Here is a 19,165-nt window from a genome sequence, read left to right as displayed (position 1 = left end):
AATAGATGTAATCAAGGAGGTGAAAGGTCTGTACACTGAAAACTGTATGACATTAATGAAAGAAATTGAAGAAGACAAATAAATGGAAAAATATTCTGTACTCAGGCACTGGCAGAATTAATACTGTTAAAATGTCCACATTACCCAAAGCTAAGTACAGATTCAATGCAATCTGTATCAAAATTCCAACAGCATTTTTCACAGAAAAAGAAAAAATCCTAAAATTTGTATGGACCCAAAGAAGACCCCAAATAGCCAAAGCAATCTAAGAGAAGGACAAAGTTGAAAGCATCACATTCCCTGATTTCAAAGTCTATCACAAAGCTCCAGTAATCAAAATAGTACTGTATTCTTGTAAAAACAGACACAAAGATCAATGGAACAGAAAAGAGAGTCCAGAAATAAATCCAAGCATGCATGTCAGTGAATTTATGACAAAGGAGCCAAAACACATAATGGAGAAAGGAAAGTCTTCAAAAAACAGTGTTTAGAAAACTGGACTGTCACATGCAAAAGAATAAAATTGGACCACTATCTTACACCATGCACAAAAATTAACTCAAAGAGGATTAAAGACTTGAAAGTAAGACCTGAAGCTATAAAACTCCTAGAAGAAAACACAGGCAGTAAGATAAGCTCCTTGACATCAATTCTGACAATAATTTTTTGGATATGACACCCAAAGCAAAAATCAACAAGTGGGACTACATCAAATTAAAAAGCTTCTGCACAGCAAAGGAAACCATCAACAAAATGAAAATCATATATCTGATCAGGGGTTAATATCCAAAAAATATAAAGAACTCATGCAACTCAAAAGTAAAAAAGAATCACATTTAAAAATTTTAAAAAGGATCTAACTCAAAATTTTTCCAAAGAAGACATACACAAAGCCAACAGGTACTTGAAAAGATGCTTAACATCACTAACCATCAGGGAAATGGATACCACCTCACACCTATTAAAACAGCTGTTATCAAAAAGACAAGAAATATCAAGTGTTGGCAAGGATGTGGAGGAAAGGGAACACTTAAGCACTGCTGGTTGGAAGGTAAACTGGTGCAGCCACTATGGAAAACAGCATGGAGGGTCCTTACAAAATCAAAAATAGAACTACCATATGATTCAGCAATTCCACTTCTGGATATTTATCTGAAGAAAACAAAAACACTGACTAAAAATAAAATATGCCCCCTCGTGTTCACTGCAGCAAGACTTACAAGAGACAGGATATGGAGATCACCCAAATGTCCATCAATGAGTAAATAAAGAAACTATGATATACGTGTGTGTGTGTGTGTGTGTGTGTGTGTGTGTGTGTGTGTGTGTGTATAAAATAGAATATTATTCAGCTATAAAAAAGAAAAAAATCTTGCCATTTGCAACAACATGAGTGGACCTTAAGGGCATTATGATAAGTAAAATAAGTCTGACAGAGAAAGATGAATACCATATGATCTCATTTATATATGGACTCTATTTAAAAAAAAAAAAGCTCATAGATACAGAGAACAGAGGCAGGAGAGAGTGGGAGTAGGTGGGTAGGCAAAACAGGAGAAGGGAGTCAAAAGGTACAAACTGCCAATTATAAAACAAATGTCATAAGGATGTAATGTACAGCATGACAACTATAGTTAATAATATTGTATTGACTATTTGAAAGCTGCTAAGAGAAATAATCTCAAAGTTTCTCATCACAAGAAAAAAAAGTCTGTAATTATGTATGGTGATGAATGTTAACTAGACTTATTGTGGTCATCATTTGACAACATATACAAATATCAAACCATTATGTTGTACACCTAAAACTAATATAATGTATGACAATTATACCTCAATAAAAGATAAAGAAATATTAGGAGTATGTAATGCACACCATGGTGAGTATAGTTAGTAATACTGGAATTTCTGTATATTTGAAAGTTGCTAAGAGAGAAGACCTTAAAAGTTCTCATAACAAGGAAAAAAACTTTGTAACTATGTGTGATGATGGATGTTAAGTATTAACTAGACTTACTGTGGTGGCCATTTCACAAGATATACAAATATGGAAATCATGCTGTACAACTGAAACTAATGTTCTATGTCACTTTTACCTAAATTTAAAAATTCATTCTTTTTAAAAAGACTGAAGAGGACTTGTTAAAATACTTCAGAAAAATAAATTATTAAATAGATTCATTTGCTTTAAGTGAAGCCCTATACTTTCAAATGCTTCACATGATATTTATAAACTATTTTTACCTATTATAATGCTACCATACCAATGAACCCTACAACTTACTATTCAGTAATCTACTTTGTACCTAGTCTATCTAAACACATTCCTATTAAGTATCAAGCTTTAATTAGTCATGTTTTAAGGTTTAACTAGCAGTAAAAATAACTAATCCATTGAGAGGCCAGGTATACTATTCATGCGTTTAGAATTGTCCATAACAAATGTATTTAACTATCAAAGGTGGCTTGGTAGAGAACTACCAAATTTAGTTAACATAATGCATTTTTGAAATAAATAATGCTTTTCCCCTCTGAATAGCACTTTAGAATTGTAGCACATATGAACTATTACATCTCTGAGATAGATTTCCTAATTCCCATTTTATTGATAAAGACAGAAAGACTCAAAAACTGAGTAACTTGCACAAGATTCCCAGTTAATAAAAAGTAAGGTCGGAGCCTGAATCCAGGTCTCAGTTCCTGGACCTGCTGGACACTGCAGCTTAATCAGGATACACAAACGTTCACATTATCAGCTCATTTCAATGCCACCTTACTGGATGCTATGAATAGATTTTAAAATATTTTAGATATAAAAATCAGAAAGGCATGAAATTTAATTGTATAATGAACATCAGTAAGTCTTACACTAGTTACAAAGGTGTTGTAACAAAGTGATTCTTTGAAAAAGACTAAAACAAAGGTACTGAAGTTAACTGTGCTTTGATTTTAATGTTAAAAACCTTTATTACCGTGTTATATTTTTCAGCTCTTTCTCTCTACACTTACTCTCAAAAGGTGCTAAATCTAAGGTTCTTTTCACGGTTAAAATAGTAATTTTATTAAGAATAATACCACTATTTCTTCCAGGTGACTTTTTTTAAAGTTAATTCTCCAGCAAAATCATCACCCAAGAACAAGCTGGTGGTGGTATGGGGAGGAAAAGAGAGGGAGAAAGTGAAGGAGGTAGAGAGAGGGGAAAGATTTCATTTTAGTATTTCAAATCTAGCACAATTCATCATGTAATAATCTTTTCTAAAATGAGCAAATAACAGAGAAATTAAATGATACAATAAAAAAATTAGATTTGGTGGATATTTTCAGAGCATTACACCCCCCAAAAATAGAATATACATTCTTTTAGAGTGCACATGGAACATTTTCTAGGATTGATCATGTACTTGGGCACAAAAGAAGTCTCAACAATCTTAATAAGATAGAAATTATCTCCAGCATCTTTACTGACTACAATGCCATGAAACTAGAAATCAACTACAGAGAAACAAAGGAGAAAAAAAGGAAAGCATGGAGATTAAACAACATGCTATTAAAAAATCAATGGGTCTATGATGAAATCAAAGTTGAAATTAAAAAATACCTTGAGACAAATGAAAACACAACCACACAAAACTTATGGGACGCAGCAAAGGCAGTGCTAAGAGGGAAGATTATAGCAATACAGGCTTTCCTCAAAAAAAGAACAATCTCAAATAAACAATTTAACCCACCAGCTAAAAGAACTAGAAAAAGAAGAGCAAAAACACCCAAAAGTCAGCAGAAGAAAGGAAATAATAAAGATCAGGGAGGAAGTAAATAAAATAGAGGTTAAAATAAAATAAAGTGAGCAAATAAGATTGAGATATAACTTCTAAGAGAAACACTTTTACTCCTGTGTTAAAATAACATACTAATAGCTACCAAGGAAATATACTTCATGTACATTCATTTTCATATTGATTCCAATTATGAAATGTGTTACAATAAAATGGAATGCATGAAAGATCTTTAAGGTCAGAATCATTTTTAAAAATTTTGCCAATTTTCAAATTTTATCCCTTCTGTCTCCTTACTTCAACATAAGGTGACCTCTAAAACATCACCAGCAGCTCATTATGGTACCTCCATAATCCACTTACTATTGAAGTTGAAGCTTGTTTCCTCTCACCCTGTGCTCAATTAATAGACAACAGCTGTTTTTTTGAATAGGTTGGATGTTTTAAAAACCTGCCAGCTCTTCAATTCTCCCTCCACTCACAACTGCCAATATTCATAATACTTTGCTCAATTTAATCTTTTTGGGGGTTAAATGAAAGGGAATCAATTCTTGAGGATAAAAAGATCAAACTTTAAATCCAAAATCTACAATACAATCCCAAGATTATGAGCTGCATAGCTCTAAATAGTAGTAACAGTTATAAAAATAAAATAATGGCTAATAATTATTGAGGTCACACTATGTATCAGGCAATATGCCAACGCCTAAAAGCATTATCTCATACGACCCTCAAAATAACCTTCTGAAATTGATACTATTATTATACTCATTTTGCAGATGGGGAAACTAAGTCTTAAAGTTCCCTATGCAAAGTGACATAACTCTTAGGTGACAAAGAAAGATTGGAAGTCAAAGTGCCTGAGAAATAAATTTAGGGCTTCAGTGGCCAAGCTCCAGAGCTCTCAACCTAAAATCCCCAGGTCACTTTTAGTATCTGAAAAATCTAAATGAAGTAACTATTTAACTGCAAATGCCACACAAGGTAGCTACAACTGTAGGGCTTCTCTCTGTCTCTCTCTCTTTTGTTGTCTGTATTTCAATTTACGTCAGCTCAGTATGGATAAAGTATGCTGCTCTAGTTACAGTCCTTGGTTAAAAATAAGGAGGCAAATTATTAATAATTAAAGATTAGGGGGAAAACATTTTTGTAATAAGGGATTCATAACAGAAAAATAATTTAAGATATCTCTCGTGTGAAAATTTGGGGAGACAACAGACTAAATGGCCTCAATGATCTGTGACGGATCTAATATCTGATCCTCTTCCAAACACTTTTACCCTAGAAATATGTCTGCTCCACCCTCTGGGCCCTTCCTCCCTTCTAATCTCAAACTCATAATCCACCAGCTGCTTTTTATTACCACTGGCAGGCCTAGGAAACTTTGAGATTAGCTCTCAGTCACTAGGATCAGCAGAATAAAGGCAGCTAAAGCTGACTCAACATTTATTCTTTGCTATGAATCCTGGACAATTCTTACTCTCATTTACCTATTTTCTTCCTTTTTTTTTTTTCCCCTGATTCTCCTGGCTACTTGATGACTGACTTACCTCTTTCCAAATGTCTAGGTTTGCTTCTTCAACTACTGAACACCTCCTGGCAGTTGCTTAGTATATGGTCACTGAGTCTATCCCAGCCCCCATCTCTGGGACCTGGATCATTCTGATGGATTAAGAAGTGTCTAACTCCATCACAGTTCACATGCTTGTGTCTCATAAGTGCTCTCTTTTTTCTACTCTGCTCCCTTGCTGTCACAGCAGATCTAGTAACTATCATAATTTCAGTGTAATGATACGTGGTATAAGTAATACTTCAAGATATCTGCAACAATTTTAATGCGATATGAAAATATTTGCGATTTCTACTGACAGAAAGTTAAAAGTACTACAAATATTACTACAGTTTGTTCCCTACATTCATAACTGAAGGATATATTAACTTTCAGGAAAAGGTTAGTGGAAAAAAAGTAATTTTTCACCGTCTAAGTTCATGGCCCCCTCAATCTATCCAGGAACATCTAATTTATGGACCCCAACTTTAGAGCCTTTGGTTAAAATCAATTGTTTTTCTTCCAAATTAATATAATAGCCTTTGGTATATCCTCAAATCTATCCTTCATCCTGATGGATCTTACAAAGACCAATCTAATGACAATACTCTCCTGCTTAAAGTCCTTCTAAGGGTTCCCCATAGGCTAGAAGATAGTACAGCATTGACAGACACTCTCTCCAGGTTCTGCTTGTCTAATACGGTACTTCAACTCAATTTCTAGCACTGCACTGCACTTTCAAGACTTCCTGCCTGTGTCCTCTTCTTTTCTACTAGAGCAAGACTCCACCAAAGTACCATCTTTTGAAGCATCTGACTCCTCTCCCCCAAACAGAGCACTCTCTCCCTTTCCTATGAACTTCTTCAAAATCAGTAAAGGTTTCTGCCTGGCACATTATCCTGGGCTGTGGTTATCTGTACATATTCTTTTTCCCATACATGACAGTATGCTTCTCCCAAATTCAGTGTTCTCCCCACTGCAAAAGGCTGTCTTGAATATTTGTGTTGGATTTTTACTAATCTAAAAACAATATCTCATATCCCTATTACAGTGCTCAGTTTATAAAGAGATTTCATACATTTCCCTGTCTAACGCTTTTAATAACCCTGTAAAGACAAGCAGTCTTAAGTTTTACTTTTATTTTTCAGATGAGGAAACATAAGTCCAGTGAAATAAGCTGCCTTGCCCAGGCCTAATCATTTAATGAACTACAGTTAGGATCATAAACCCCAGGCTCCTTGGTGCAGTATTTATTGTGAACTAAAACCAACATGCCAGGCTCAGGACAGGTGAATAAAAAGCAGAAAAGAGCTTCCTGCAAGAAGCTTTTTGAACATAGTACCAATATGACTCTATTAGCTATAGATTTTTTTTAATTATAATACCACAAGTCCTATAATAAAATTATATCATAAAGCTAAACATTCTTTAATTTTCAAAAATATAATTTTCTTTCTCTTAGAATTTTTAGTGACATTATTTCTATTATTCTAGACCTGTAAAATGAAAGCTTCTTGTAAATACTAGTTAAATATTACACTATTATTTCCATCTCTAGAAAGAAGAACTGAAGTGATAACCTAACACTTAAAAAGACTTCAAGGATACATCAATTTAAAATTGTCAAATAAGAACTAAGACTTTCGACGTTTATTATCCTGCTGATTCATATTTATTTTGATCAAGGTGTTGAGACTTTTTAATGCAGCTTTCACATATAACATGGCTATGTATTTCACTTATCAGTAGTTCTGTCTTGTGAGATCTGAGGCTTATAAAAAACTGAGTTTTAAGAGGATGCTGGAAGAACAGCAAAGAACAAAACTTATTTCAATGAAGCAAAAATTACTTATCATTTTATGTGAAGCTGGGAATGCAGGATGGGATATGTAAGTCACAATTCCTCCTTTCAAGAAGCTTAAAACCTAGTAGGAAGGATGACAATCATCAAAATAGCTACAATTTTTAAAATATGATACTTACTATGCTTTAAAATGTGATGCTTTACATATCAAATACCTAGATAAACCTCACATATATATGCAGCTGGAGCAAGTTTTCAAAGATCCGTAATATCTTTAATTGGAATGAAAAATATATTGTATATACTACATATGGCGGATGTTACATAGCAGTGGAAATCTATGAACTACAGTCACAGTAACAACAGGATAAATCTCAAAAACAGCATGCAGTAAAGGTGTTAGGGAGGGAGAAAAGGAAGAGCACAGAGCATCCGGAAGGTGCTGTGAAAGAAGGATGCAGAGCTTCTTTGAGTGATTTGCAGCAAGGAGTACATGGTTTCTTAGAATGAGAAATAAAACAATTTTTTTAAAGGTGGTAAATTATATTAAGAAATTTCAAAGAATTAGGGGTTGACCAGTATTCTGCTAAAGTCCTTCCAGGGTTAGAGCTGGATGAGATTAGAGCTGATCAGAGCACAAGTTCACAAACTTTATAAAGCCTGAAAGAATGGCTCTGATTATTTAACCATATAGTTAAGTTTATATCTAATTATGGATAGCTTGTTTAAAAAGATTCCTGGGCCCTATCCAGAGATTCTGATTTAGTTGGTCCAGGGTAGAATCTCAGAATCTGTTCTTTTAAGAACTACTGCAGGGTTTGAACACAGGTTGTACAAACAATTTTGAGATACACAGTATGAAGTCACTTTTGAAAATGTAACAGAAAGAGGATGAAAATAAACTTTCTAAATACACACTTGCTAGACCCAAACACACACACATAATGAACTAAAAGGCCTGGGATAAAGTCTTAGGGGTGGGACGCAAAGGCCTAGCATCTACAAAAACAGGGAAATGTATATGTCTCCCCCACCAAACTGTAATAGGGACTTGGAAGTACCACACACCCTCACCAACACTAAGCAATAATCCTCTATTTAATACCTGGTAATTTGGCAATAAGAAAGAATATAATCATCTGGGTTTTTCTAGCCATCAGTGAAACTGAAAACATTTTCTTAGTATAACATGGAAAATTTTATGAATATGTCAGTGTCCACAGCCCTCCTCTCTACACTTATTACTTTCTGTTTTCTAAAAAGGAGTGACTTGCTGATACTAAGTTGACCAACACAGCAAAGGCAAAAAGTAAGAAATGTTGGAAGGAAATGACCTTGTCAGCTGGAATTTGAGGAAAATGCTTTAGAGTCTGATCGGTAAGCAGCTACACAGCAGTAAGAGAAACAGGGAGCATAAAAGACCTTGTAAGAATTAATAAGCTGGTTATGAGTTAAATTCCCTTTAATGCTCTTTGAGGAAAATTGGAATTCCTTTCCAATAACTTTTGGGGTTGAATTATGCTTCTTGAACAAGACTCAGTTCTGAACTTGGACCATGTGTCTCTGTGGATCACTTAGGATTACAGTACATCCTGACCATTTGCATTTATAAATTATGTGTTGATATTCTTTGTGCATTCTTTTTTTTCCAAGATTTATTTTTCATTAATAAGCTTCATTTTTTAGAGTAATTTAGGTTCACAGAAAATATGAGTGGAAAGGACAGAGAGTTCTCATATACCTTCTGTTCCCACACACATAAAGCCTCCCCACTACTGACATCCCCTACCAGACTGGAATATTGTTCCAACTGCTGAACCTACATTGACAGATCATTATCATCCAAAGTCCACAGATTATACTAGAATTCACTCTTAGTGTTCCACATTGTACAGACGTGGACAAAAGATTTATAGTGACAGATATAAACCACTGTAGCAACTTACAGAATAGTTTCACTGCCCTAAAAATCCTCTGTCCTCCTCTGACTATTCACCTGCAGAAGTTTTAATGAAGTTCACCTTACCAAATTTTTATTTCATAGATAATGAATGCCTTTGGTGTTGTACCTAAAAGAAGTTATTCCCATATCCAAGGCCACTTAAGTTTTCCCCTATACTATCTTCCAAGAGTTTCAGAGTTCCGCATTTTACATGTAGATCTGTAATGCATTTTTAGTTAACTTTTGTGAAGGGCATAAGATTCATCTTTGCATGCGGATGTCCAGCTGTATCAGCACTGTTTGTTGAAAAGACTACCTCTGCTCCAATGTATTGTCTTTGCTTCTTTGACTGTATTTATATGCTTCTATTTCTGGGCTCTCTGTGCTATTCCACTGATGCATTTGTCTATTCTTTGACCAATATCATACCGTCTTGATTAATGTAGTGTTATAGCAAGTTTTGAAGTCAGGTACTGTCAGTTCTCTGACTTTATTCTTTTTCTCAATACTCAAGTTGGCTATCCTGGGTCTTTTGCCTCAGCATATAAATTTTAGAATTGGTCTGTCAACATCAACAAAATTTCTGGGATTTCATTTGGATTGCATTGAATCTACAGATCTAGTTGGGAAGAACTAACATCCTGTCAGTATTGAGTCTTCCTAACCATAAGCATAGAATATCTCTTCATTTATTCAGATCTTTGATTTCATTCATCAGAGTTTTATAGTTTTCCTCATATATGTCTTATTTATACATTTCCTCATATATATCTTATCTTTTACATATACACACACACACACACACACACACACACACACATATATATAGTTGTTGTTGTTGTTTATACCTAAACATTTCATGTTGTGGGGCAGTAAAATAAATGATATTGTGCTTTCAATTTCAAATTCTACTTGTTCACTGATGGCATAGAAGAAAGCAATTAACTTTCATATATTAACCTTGTGTCCTGCAACTTTACTATAGTCACTTGTAATCCAAGAATTTTTTTGTCAGTTATTTCAGATGTTTCACACAATCAAGTAGAAATGCTGTTGCAAAGGAAAGACAGTTTTATTCCTTCCTTCCCAATCATTATAATTTTTTTTGCCTTTTCTTCTTACTGTGTTATGTTGGACTTCCAGCATAGTGTTGAAAAGCAATGGTGGGAAAGGGCATTTCTTTTTTATCCTTTCTTAGAATTTCCACTGTCCATCTCTGCTTACACTGTCCACCTCTGCTTACATGTTGTCTATTTTTTCCATTAAAACACTCAGCATATTAATCAGTTCTTTTTAAAATTTCTGGTCTGGTAATTTCAACATTCCTTCCATATCTGACTCTGGTTCTGATGATTGCTCTGATTCTTCAAACTGTATTTTTTGCCTTTTAGATGTCTTGTAATTTTTTGCTGAAAGGCAGACATGATGCACTGGGTAAAAGGAACTGCAGTAACCAGATCATTAGTAAAGTAGTGGTATGGTGGTGAAGGTATGCAGAGCATTCTATAGTCCTATAATTAGGTCTCAGTCTTTCAGTGAGCCGGTACCTCTGGACTGTAAATTTCACCAATGCTTCTCATCCCCACCTCCCCTTAAAATGGGACAAGAGAGCTGGAGAGGACTGGAGTCATGTGTTTCCCTTCCTCTACATGGATGGCTAGAAGGGCTCAAATTGGGTTTTTCCCTTCCCCCAGGTGGAAGGCTAGAGCTGACTGGTGTTGGGTAGTTCGCCTCCTCCAGGTTTGCCTCTAGTAAACTGTCTCTCCTGAGGGCCCACCTTGTTAAAGAGAAGGGAATACTCCAGTGTATTTTGAAATGGTTTCTTTCCCCCTCCCTCTGCTGCAAGCAGGGGGATTTTTCTCCATTATTAACTGTGAGGACCTGGTCAACCTTCTGGAGGTAAAACTCACAAAAGTGTGGGTCCCCTCCCTGCCATGACTGGATTCTCTCACAGTTTTTAACTCTCAGAGTTGTCCACCCTGAGCCTCCAGATTCACCAGTCACAGTGCAGGTTTTCCTACTCTAGCACTGGTTCTTGCAGAGGTTTCTGCTCTGGTAAGCCGTGATTCTCCATATCTGCCTGCCTTTCCATTTGAGGGGGCAGCAGATTATTCTGCAACCTCACTTGTTTGAAGGATCTAAGAAGAGTTGTTGATTTTTTAGTTTATTCAGCTTTTTACTTGTTAGAACAGAGTGGCAACTCCTAAGCTGCTCCTTACATGCCGGACTGGAAACCAGAGATTCTGAGTTTTGAGATGTATTTTTAATTAATGGTTTTTAGGAGTGCTTTGTATATGAAGAATATTAACCTTTGTCTGGTTTTACAAATGTTTTTTCCCGGTTTGTCATTTGTCTTGAAATTATTTATATTGTTTTTAGAGGCACAGGAGTTTTAAATTCTTATGTAATCAAGTCTACAAAATTTGCCTTTTTGGTTTCTGATTTTATGGCATGCTTTGAAAGGCCTTTCCATTATCAAAATTGTATTACCTTCACATATGTTTTCTTTTTATACATTTATGGTACTTTTAGTTTTCACATTTACATTTTTTAATCCATCAAGAATCACTTTTTCTAAAGATTTTATTAAGTCTGTAGCTTGCTATCACAAAATCATTTAATAAATAAATCCATTATGTCCCAACTGACATAAATAAAATTCTACCTTTATCTTAGACTACATACTTATATACAACTGGGTCTATTTCTGGACTTTACTCTCAGCAAAAACAAAACAAAACAAAACAACACAAAAAACTGGCAACAGACACAGGCCTTTGAAGGAATTGGATAGCTGGAGACAGATAATAAAAAGTTAAGACTAACTTTTCATTGTTCACCATTTTGAATTTTATTCTGTATGCTTTGAATTACCACTCAAAAACATCAATAAAATTTTTTTAAAGTTCGGCTTACTAGAAGTAATGGAATAATCAAATAGCTCAGCTTTCTGTAAATTATACCATAATAATTCCCGTACACACCTGAACAATACCTAAAATATCTTGATTTCAAAACTGGGAAGTATGACTTAATCTCTTCTATTTTATTTGGTTTTTTTGAGGGGGGGTAATTACGTTTGTTTTCTTTTAATGGAGGTACTGGGGATCAAACCCATAACCTCAAGCATGCTAAGCATACTGTCTACCACTAAAGTATACCCTCCCCGCAACCTCTTCTATTTTAAATGAATCGTGAAAGTGCCTCAAATATGTCTTGAACTAGAGATTTCTCTGCCATTTAATATGGTCAAACACAAAACCATTTTCTATCCTGAAGGGAGAAAAAAGCTCTTTTGTCTTAATTGTTGTAAGCAAAGCTACCACCTCAAAGGTATAAAAACCTCATGTAAGCATGTGCCCTAGATCCAGCCATCACAAACATGTTTTGTTTCCTCCATTGAATGTTAAATAGTAATTAACCTTTTCTGCTAATACCTATAGTCAAATACTTAACTCAGAGTCTAATCTTTCTATTCTAACACAACCCAATTTTCAATATTATTTCTTCATAATTTTATCTCAATGTCAGATGCCAAATCTGACCTCTGTTGTAACCATAATATCATAAAGCAAACTGGCTAAGACAGAAAAAAACATTCATCTGGTAGCAGATAGAAAAATGGGTTTCATTTTTTTAAGTTACTCTCTTTAAGAGTCTCTCCCTCACAGCATTTTCTAAACAAGTATTAAAGGTAGACTCATTTAGTCATTTTAGCCTTTCTGCAAATAAAATATTTTCAAGCTCTTGCAAATACTCTTCCAACAGAACTCGGAAGGTGACCTAGTATTTAGTTTCATTTGCATAATTAATAATTACATAGATTAGATACTATCTCTGTGCCCTGTAAGTCTGTTCTCACTACCTGCTCTCCTAGGGACTCTCCCACCCTCTTTTTTTCCCCTAATAAACAAACTTCTTTAACATGTAGAAGACACACATTCCACATATCTCCCAGGAACACTAAGTGAAAATGTAGAAGAGAAACTAATTCTTTTAATAAAGTATAATTATCCTTATGTTTTAAACCCCCTTGCATTTGATTATCATAACATTATCATCCCCATTTAACAGGAAACAGAACAATTTGCCAAACAACATACTACTAGCAGTAGAAACAGATCTCCTGATAGAATGTCCGTTGCCCTAAATATCCTTCTTCCCACCACTCCACAGCACAACAAATGAACACTAGCAATACATGTTTAAAAAAATTAAGTTCGGTGGGGAGGGTATAGCTCAAGTGGTAGAGTGCATGCTCAGCACACAAGAGGTCCTGGGTTCAATCCCCAGTACTTCCTTCAAGCAGAAATCAATGAATAAACCTAATTATCTCCCCCTTATAAAACAAACAATACAAAAAAACTAAGTTCAGTATTTAAAGAAATAATTTTCTATCTTCTAAACAAGAAATGATCTCAAGGAATGCCAAACGATAACACACTTTAAAAGATTCCAGGCAGCAGGTAATGCATTTTCTTTTCTCTTTTTGTCTCCGGAGCCAGACCTTACACCACACAGTACTTATCTAATGGCTACCTACTACCAGATCTCAACCATCCAAAGCCCAGGCCAACATACAAATATTAGAAACACCCACTACTGAAACCTGGGTACTTTCCATGTGAGGCTCCTTCTCAGACAAAATGACCCTTAGTTTACACTAACGATTCTCAACCATATCAGACTGGATGTCCCCCTTCCATAAAACACTTTCCAACTTTTATCACCCTGAAATGAAATTAAAAACAATCTTCCTACAGACAACTTTAAACAAACCCATGCACCCTAAATAAAACATAAATGAGTGAAATGAAAATTATTTGAAATAAGATAACATGCATTTCGATGTGTTAATCTTGAAACAAAACTGAACTAGAAGAAGACATACAGGAGTAATTCGTAGCTAATCATGACTGTTATGAATGCAAAGTAGTTTGTGATGCAATTTTCCCAAACTGTAAACAACTCACGGTCAAGTTGTGAACAAAACAAATCTTCCTTTCACACACAGCTGCATGCAGAAATAGACACTGGAAAATTCAGTCTCAGTGAAAACCATGGTTTAGATGTAAAATGGAGGTTCTAGGTTCAGATAATTACAAATGTTACATAACTGTCAGGCAGGATACTCCTAAACCATGGGGACATGGGGACATTCTTTGTTCAGAACAGCCCACGCATTACAAAGTGTACAGCATCCCTGGTTCCCAATCATCAAATGCTAGTGCTTAGCCCCAATTTTTCCAACAATCCCAAAAAATACCTCCCAAATTCTCCCTAGAGATCACTCCCATCTGGACCCACTGCCTGAAACATAATTTGACTATCACAGTATAATGTAAAGAACAGTAGGCAAACCTGGGTTAGAGTTCCAGTTCTACTACTTATGGGTTATGTGGTCACTGGCAGTGAACTGTAAACCTCAGTTTCCAGTGTATCAACAGGGAATAAACACTACCTAGGCTCTGTGAACTGACTCAGGTTGACTCAACAACATGTGCGTAGCACAGGGTAGGTGGTTTCCAACACATAGCATATTGAGATGTGAAGAAGGAGGCTGATGCGGATTGAGAGCAGCAAGAAGTGACATGAATGTGGAGGAGGCTGAAGATATAATAAGCACACAAAATGAAATTTAACACACAGCAGCCTATGGACATTTCAGAGAGTAGTCAGCAGTCCTGTTTATTTCAACAACCCCTGAAAGCATTAGTATATTTTGGTATAGTGAAATAATTAATATTCAGGATGACCTCCAAATTAAGAAGGCAAGAAAGACATCTTTAAGAGACTTCCACCATACACAACTGAAGTTTCATTAAGTTTTCATACTTAAGAGAATAACTATCTAAAAAACATTATCTAAACTTTTACTCAGAAATTACCCTATTCCAGATACTGGGAAAACACAGATAATTAATACACCATATCTGTCTTTAAATAGCTTACCATCCAATAGATACAGCTTGGTTCAGAGAAGAGAGGTAAGGAAAAGGCACATTAGGGGTTGGGAAGGCAGTAAAAATTAACATATCAGGATCTATTCATGGAGGGATTTGAATGCCATTCAAATAACTCTGAGTTTTACTGGGCAAGAGAATTTTCCAGAAAACTAGTGCTTCTGTGGCACACCTGATTTCCAAATAGTGCTGAAAAATGGCCAAAAATAAAAGATTTGAACAAATGCAAATTTTCATTAATGAGATCCCTGAAATTCAAGTATACATTCTTAACATGAGGAAATAAACCAGGGGTAGGGGGAGGACTAAACCAAGAGTAGAGAGCAGTTCGAGTTCATTTCTTAAATAATGAAAATATTATTAAATGTATTGAACCTGGGAGCTTAAAGAAAAATTCAGCATAATCTTATATGTATCCTTCATTTTTCTCCCAAGCAGGTCGCAGAACTCTCTAAACATGTATTAAGCAATGCTTCATGTCACCCCTGGAAGGCAAGAGTTAGGCTGCAGTATTACCAGCTCTTTTTACTATGGGGAAACTGAGGAACAAAAACAATAAATTACAGTATGGTCACAAAATAAGCTATTATATTTTTCTAGGACTTTTAATTAAAGACTTGAAGCCGACATTTCATCTTTTATTCTCACCATCTGACTACTAGAATTACCTTTTATTATCGCCTTAACAGAAAAAAAAAAAAGACAAACTAAACTTTGAGATCATTTTCTCCATTTGGTACCGCCGCCAAGAAATCAGTTTAAGTTCTGCCTCTTGAAATTATGATACCTGCAAGAACTGCAAGGTGTTAAGCAGGGATAGGTCAGGAATTCCAGGCCCAAATTTTTACTTTGACTATCTGGCAGGCTCAGATGTGTGTTTGTAAAACAGGCTTTGCAGATGCTGTGATGAAAAGGAGCCTTAAGTGGCCCAGAAGAGTGGTATCAATACACCCACTACTGCAAACCTGAAATCCAATGCTTTCTGCCCCTCCCTGCATTGCACCACGCATCAGGAGATTCCTGGTACACACTGAGGCCTGTGCAAAGATCCTCCCTTGTTTGCCTTAAAATGCGGTACTCTGAGGATGCCCAGGGCCTCAGTTAACAATGAGGACACCGGATGTGGCTGAACACATCTCAGCATCTCGCCTCTCCAGAATCTAGGGCCTGATCCGGAGGATTCTACCGGACAGAGTTCTGCTATTTCATTCTTCACACACGCACTGACAACCCCTACCCCCAAGTCCCCTTCCTCAGCCTCCCACCACCATCCCCCAGCCAAGTGGGCGTCCCAGGGACGTAAGGAGCAGGAAAAGGGAGGTCAGCGCGCAAGGATCTGGGCCGAGAGGCCCTCCGACGGGCTGGGGTCCCGGCCGGCCAGCCCCCGGAGCCCAGACGCCCAGACCTGGCCTCGGCCAACGCGCCGCCGCTGCCGCCTATCAGCGGAGCGCAGGGGCGGGGCCGGCTGGCTCGGCGGCAGCTCGGCCGGCGGGCGGGGACGGGCGGGGGACCGACTGCCGCGCAGCTCCGGCCGCCGCGCGCAGACACCGGGCCCGGCTCCCGAGGGCGCCAGCGCGGCCCCGGGGAGTGCGAGGAGCCGGCGAGCGCGCGGCCTGCCGTTGGCGGCCTGGTCCGCCACGCTCGGTGCCCACCCGCCCCCGAGGTGGGGTCCAAGCCCCCGGAAAGATGGTGTCCTGGATGATCTCCAGAGCCGTGGTGTAAGTGCCGCTCACCGCGCCCCGCAGCCCACGCGAGGCCCGAGGGAGGTGGGGGGAGGGGAGCGGCCAGGAGGAGAAGGGAAGGCCCGGGCCTGGGCGGGGGTGGGCTGGACCGGCCTTGGGCCTGGCCGGGGTCTGGGTGCTCTCGGCCTCCTCACCCTAGTCCACGTCGCTGCGGAGCTCCCTGCGTCGGACGAAGGCCCGGCGGCTGCGGCGCGGCCGGACTGCGTGTGCGGCTCGTCAGCTCTGCTCCCGCGGCGCTGGGTGAGCGCGCGCTCCCTGCTCCCGCTCCCCGCGCTGCGCGGCACCGCCCTGCGGGCCCGGGAGCGGCGCGCCTCGCGGCGGCGCCGTGCGCAGGCTCCGCAGAGGCTGAGAGCGGGAGGTTCCGCGATCCGCCTGTGGGTTCCGTGGCGGCGCCTAGCCTTTGTATCCTGCCGCTGCTGCGTTGCGGGTCTCTCTGGGCGGTCGATTGCCACTGGGTCACGTGTGGTAGGAGGAGAGATTAGTCTAAAAACCCGCGACGGCTCCCGGCTGAGATGTCTGGGAAGGGTCTCAGTTGTCCCGAGATCTACAGCTTATCGAGAAAGCAGCTCATTATTGAACGGTGACACTCGCCAGCTCGCACAGATCCCAGAATTCGGCCGTCTTGGGGGAAGTATTGCTAAGTGATTGAGAGGCTACAGGTCCCTGTGGCCTTTGTTCAAATTATCGGTTCATTTCATTGTGCTCTTACCAACAAGTGCTGCAGACCTATAAGAAAAAAATAAGTTGAATTGTGCTGTTTACTCGGTAAAGGTATTTGTTGGACTACAATTTAAACTGATTTACTCCCATCCCCCTCAACTTAACCCCCTCCTCAAAAACACAAGTCACCAAGTAAACAACAAAGACTTAGTTACAGCCAGGGGCCGGTGGATTCATTATTCATGATCTCTGTAGGAGTAATATTATCTCGGTATCCTTATTAAATGTTTTTATGAGGTGGCAGACTTTTCTAACTATATAGAATGTGGAAAAAATAACATTACCAGATTTTTAATTTTGTTTCTCAGTGGGCAGAAGGAGCTAATTTTTCTGTGTGTTTTGGTTTTATTTTGTCTGGGAGTGAATCACCCGCTTAGTAGCCCTGTTAAACCTGATTTGCAATAGCATTCAAAATTTGTCTTTTGATTGTCTTCATGCAGTTTGTCCTTCCGCGGTACAGTTTCTAGTTTTAAAGCTTCCTGTGTTCATCTGTACAAAACTAAAAATAAATAAAAGCATTCCACTGATGTCTTTTTTTTTTTTTTTTTTTGCCTTTTGGGGCCTTGTTTGAGTCTTCATTTTAATAATACAGGCATATCTTTCCTGACCTAGTAGACGTCTACCAGTTGTGTCTGCATCTAGACATGAAGGGCCCCGTTAAGAAGCTGTACCTTTTTTTTTTTTTAATTTTCAGGATTTCTTTAACCAGTTCTTTAACTGATAGATAGAAAATTGTAAAGCGCTTTGATTTAGTTTGCATTACTCACATCAGATTTTTGTTTTTAATCATTGACTTTAAGTTACGAATGTCTTTTCTGGGTGCTGTCTATAACACAAAAGTTAGTAGCACATAACTGATCTTTATGGAACTGACAGTTCGAATACTGCTACTGCTGTGCAGGTCAAGTCTTGTAAGAGTTACACCCAGTGCTACAGAGTTCAGAGGAGGAAGAGATTATAATCTGGTTGAAGAATCAGAAAAAGCAAGGGAGATTACACTTGAGATGGGCCTTAAAGGACAGACTGAATTTAGACAGCCAGCGATGAAAAAGGAGAGGATTCCAGATAAAGAGATCACTGTGAGCCAAAGCACAGAGGAGGGAAAACCCAGATTAGTTACAGAGGAATTGAGGGACTGGGGAGATAAAGCTGAAAAGGCGGACTGGGGAGTTAAAGCTGAAAAGGCAGGCTGGGCCCAGTTTTCAAGGAATGTAAGGAAGAAGTGATAGATTTTATTAGGCAGCAGTGCCTTCGCCTTGGAAGATTCTCTCCCTTGTGTAAGATCGATGTAAATGGAGAGACTCCGAAGATGGGGAGACCACTTACGGGGCTCCCTAACAGGAGAGAGGGGATTAAAGCTTGCATACTTGAACCTACAGAATTTAAAGCATGAGGCAAAGGAAGGAGCAAAATGTGAAGGACAAAGGGTCATGGAAATGTATTTATCAAGTGTCAGAAAATGTATTTCATGAGCCACTGAACCATTCATTAGTCTATTAGAAAGCACAGTTGTCAGGGGATACAAACATCACTATATTTTGCTCCTCTGCCCTCCAATTTCTCTTTCTCTAAGCACTGAATGTTTTCTACTCCCTTGATCATATGTAAGAACACAAAGGATCAACCTCAGGGTCTACACAAACTTGGAAACCTTTCTCAAACCAGGAGACAG

At 38.1% G+C, this 19,165-nt stretch overlaps 2 protein-coding genes and 1 long non-coding RNA gene across 5 annotated transcripts in view; 2 read left to right on the top strand and 1 right to left on the bottom strand.

The window, feature by feature from the left end:
- Positions 1 to 15,613, top strand: part of LOC140699332 (uncharacterized) — a 52,638-nt gene extending 37,025 nt beyond the window's left edge. Inside the window, exons 4-6 of one of the 3 annotated variants that reach the window (XR_012077413.1) lie at positions 6,881 to 7,008; positions 8,390 to 8,503; positions 15,467 to 15,613. This is a non-coding gene — a long non-coding RNA (uncharacterized lncRNA). The remainder of the gene's footprint in view (positions 1 to 6,880; positions 7,009 to 8,389; positions 8,504 to 15,466) is intronic. The other 2 variants (XR_012077412.1, XR_012077411.1) reach the window with 2 other exon arrangements.
- The window catches only part of JMJD1C (jumonji domain containing 1C), a 258,095-nt gene extending 240,877 nt beyond the window's left edge, over positions 1 to 17,218 (bottom strand). The window contains exon 1 of the mRNA XM_072971435.1: positions 16,908 to 17,218. The gene's annotated coding sequence lies outside the window, so the exon portion shown is untranslated. The remainder of the gene's footprint in view (positions 1 to 16,907) is intronic.
- The window catches only part of REEP3 (receptor accessory protein 3), an 89,402-nt gene continuing 86,754 nt past the window's right edge, over positions 16,518 to 19,165 (top strand). The window contains exon 1 of the mRNA XM_072971438.1: positions 16,518 to 16,749. Within this exon, the coding sequence (XP_072827539.1) occupies positions 16,718 to 16,749 (32 nt within the window). The 5' untranslated portion in view covers positions 16,518 to 16,717. The remainder of the gene's footprint in view (positions 16,750 to 19,165) is intronic.

This window comes from Vicugna pacos, chromosome 11 (genome assembly GCF_048564905.1).
Source record: "Vicugna pacos chromosome 11, VicPac4, whole genome shotgun sequence".
Lineage (NCBI taxonomy): Eukaryota > Metazoa > Chordata > Mammalia > Artiodactyla > Camelidae > Vicugna > Vicugna pacos.
The sequence above is the reverse complement of the archived record's forward strand: the minus strand, read 5'-3'. Positions and strand labels throughout refer to the sequence as shown.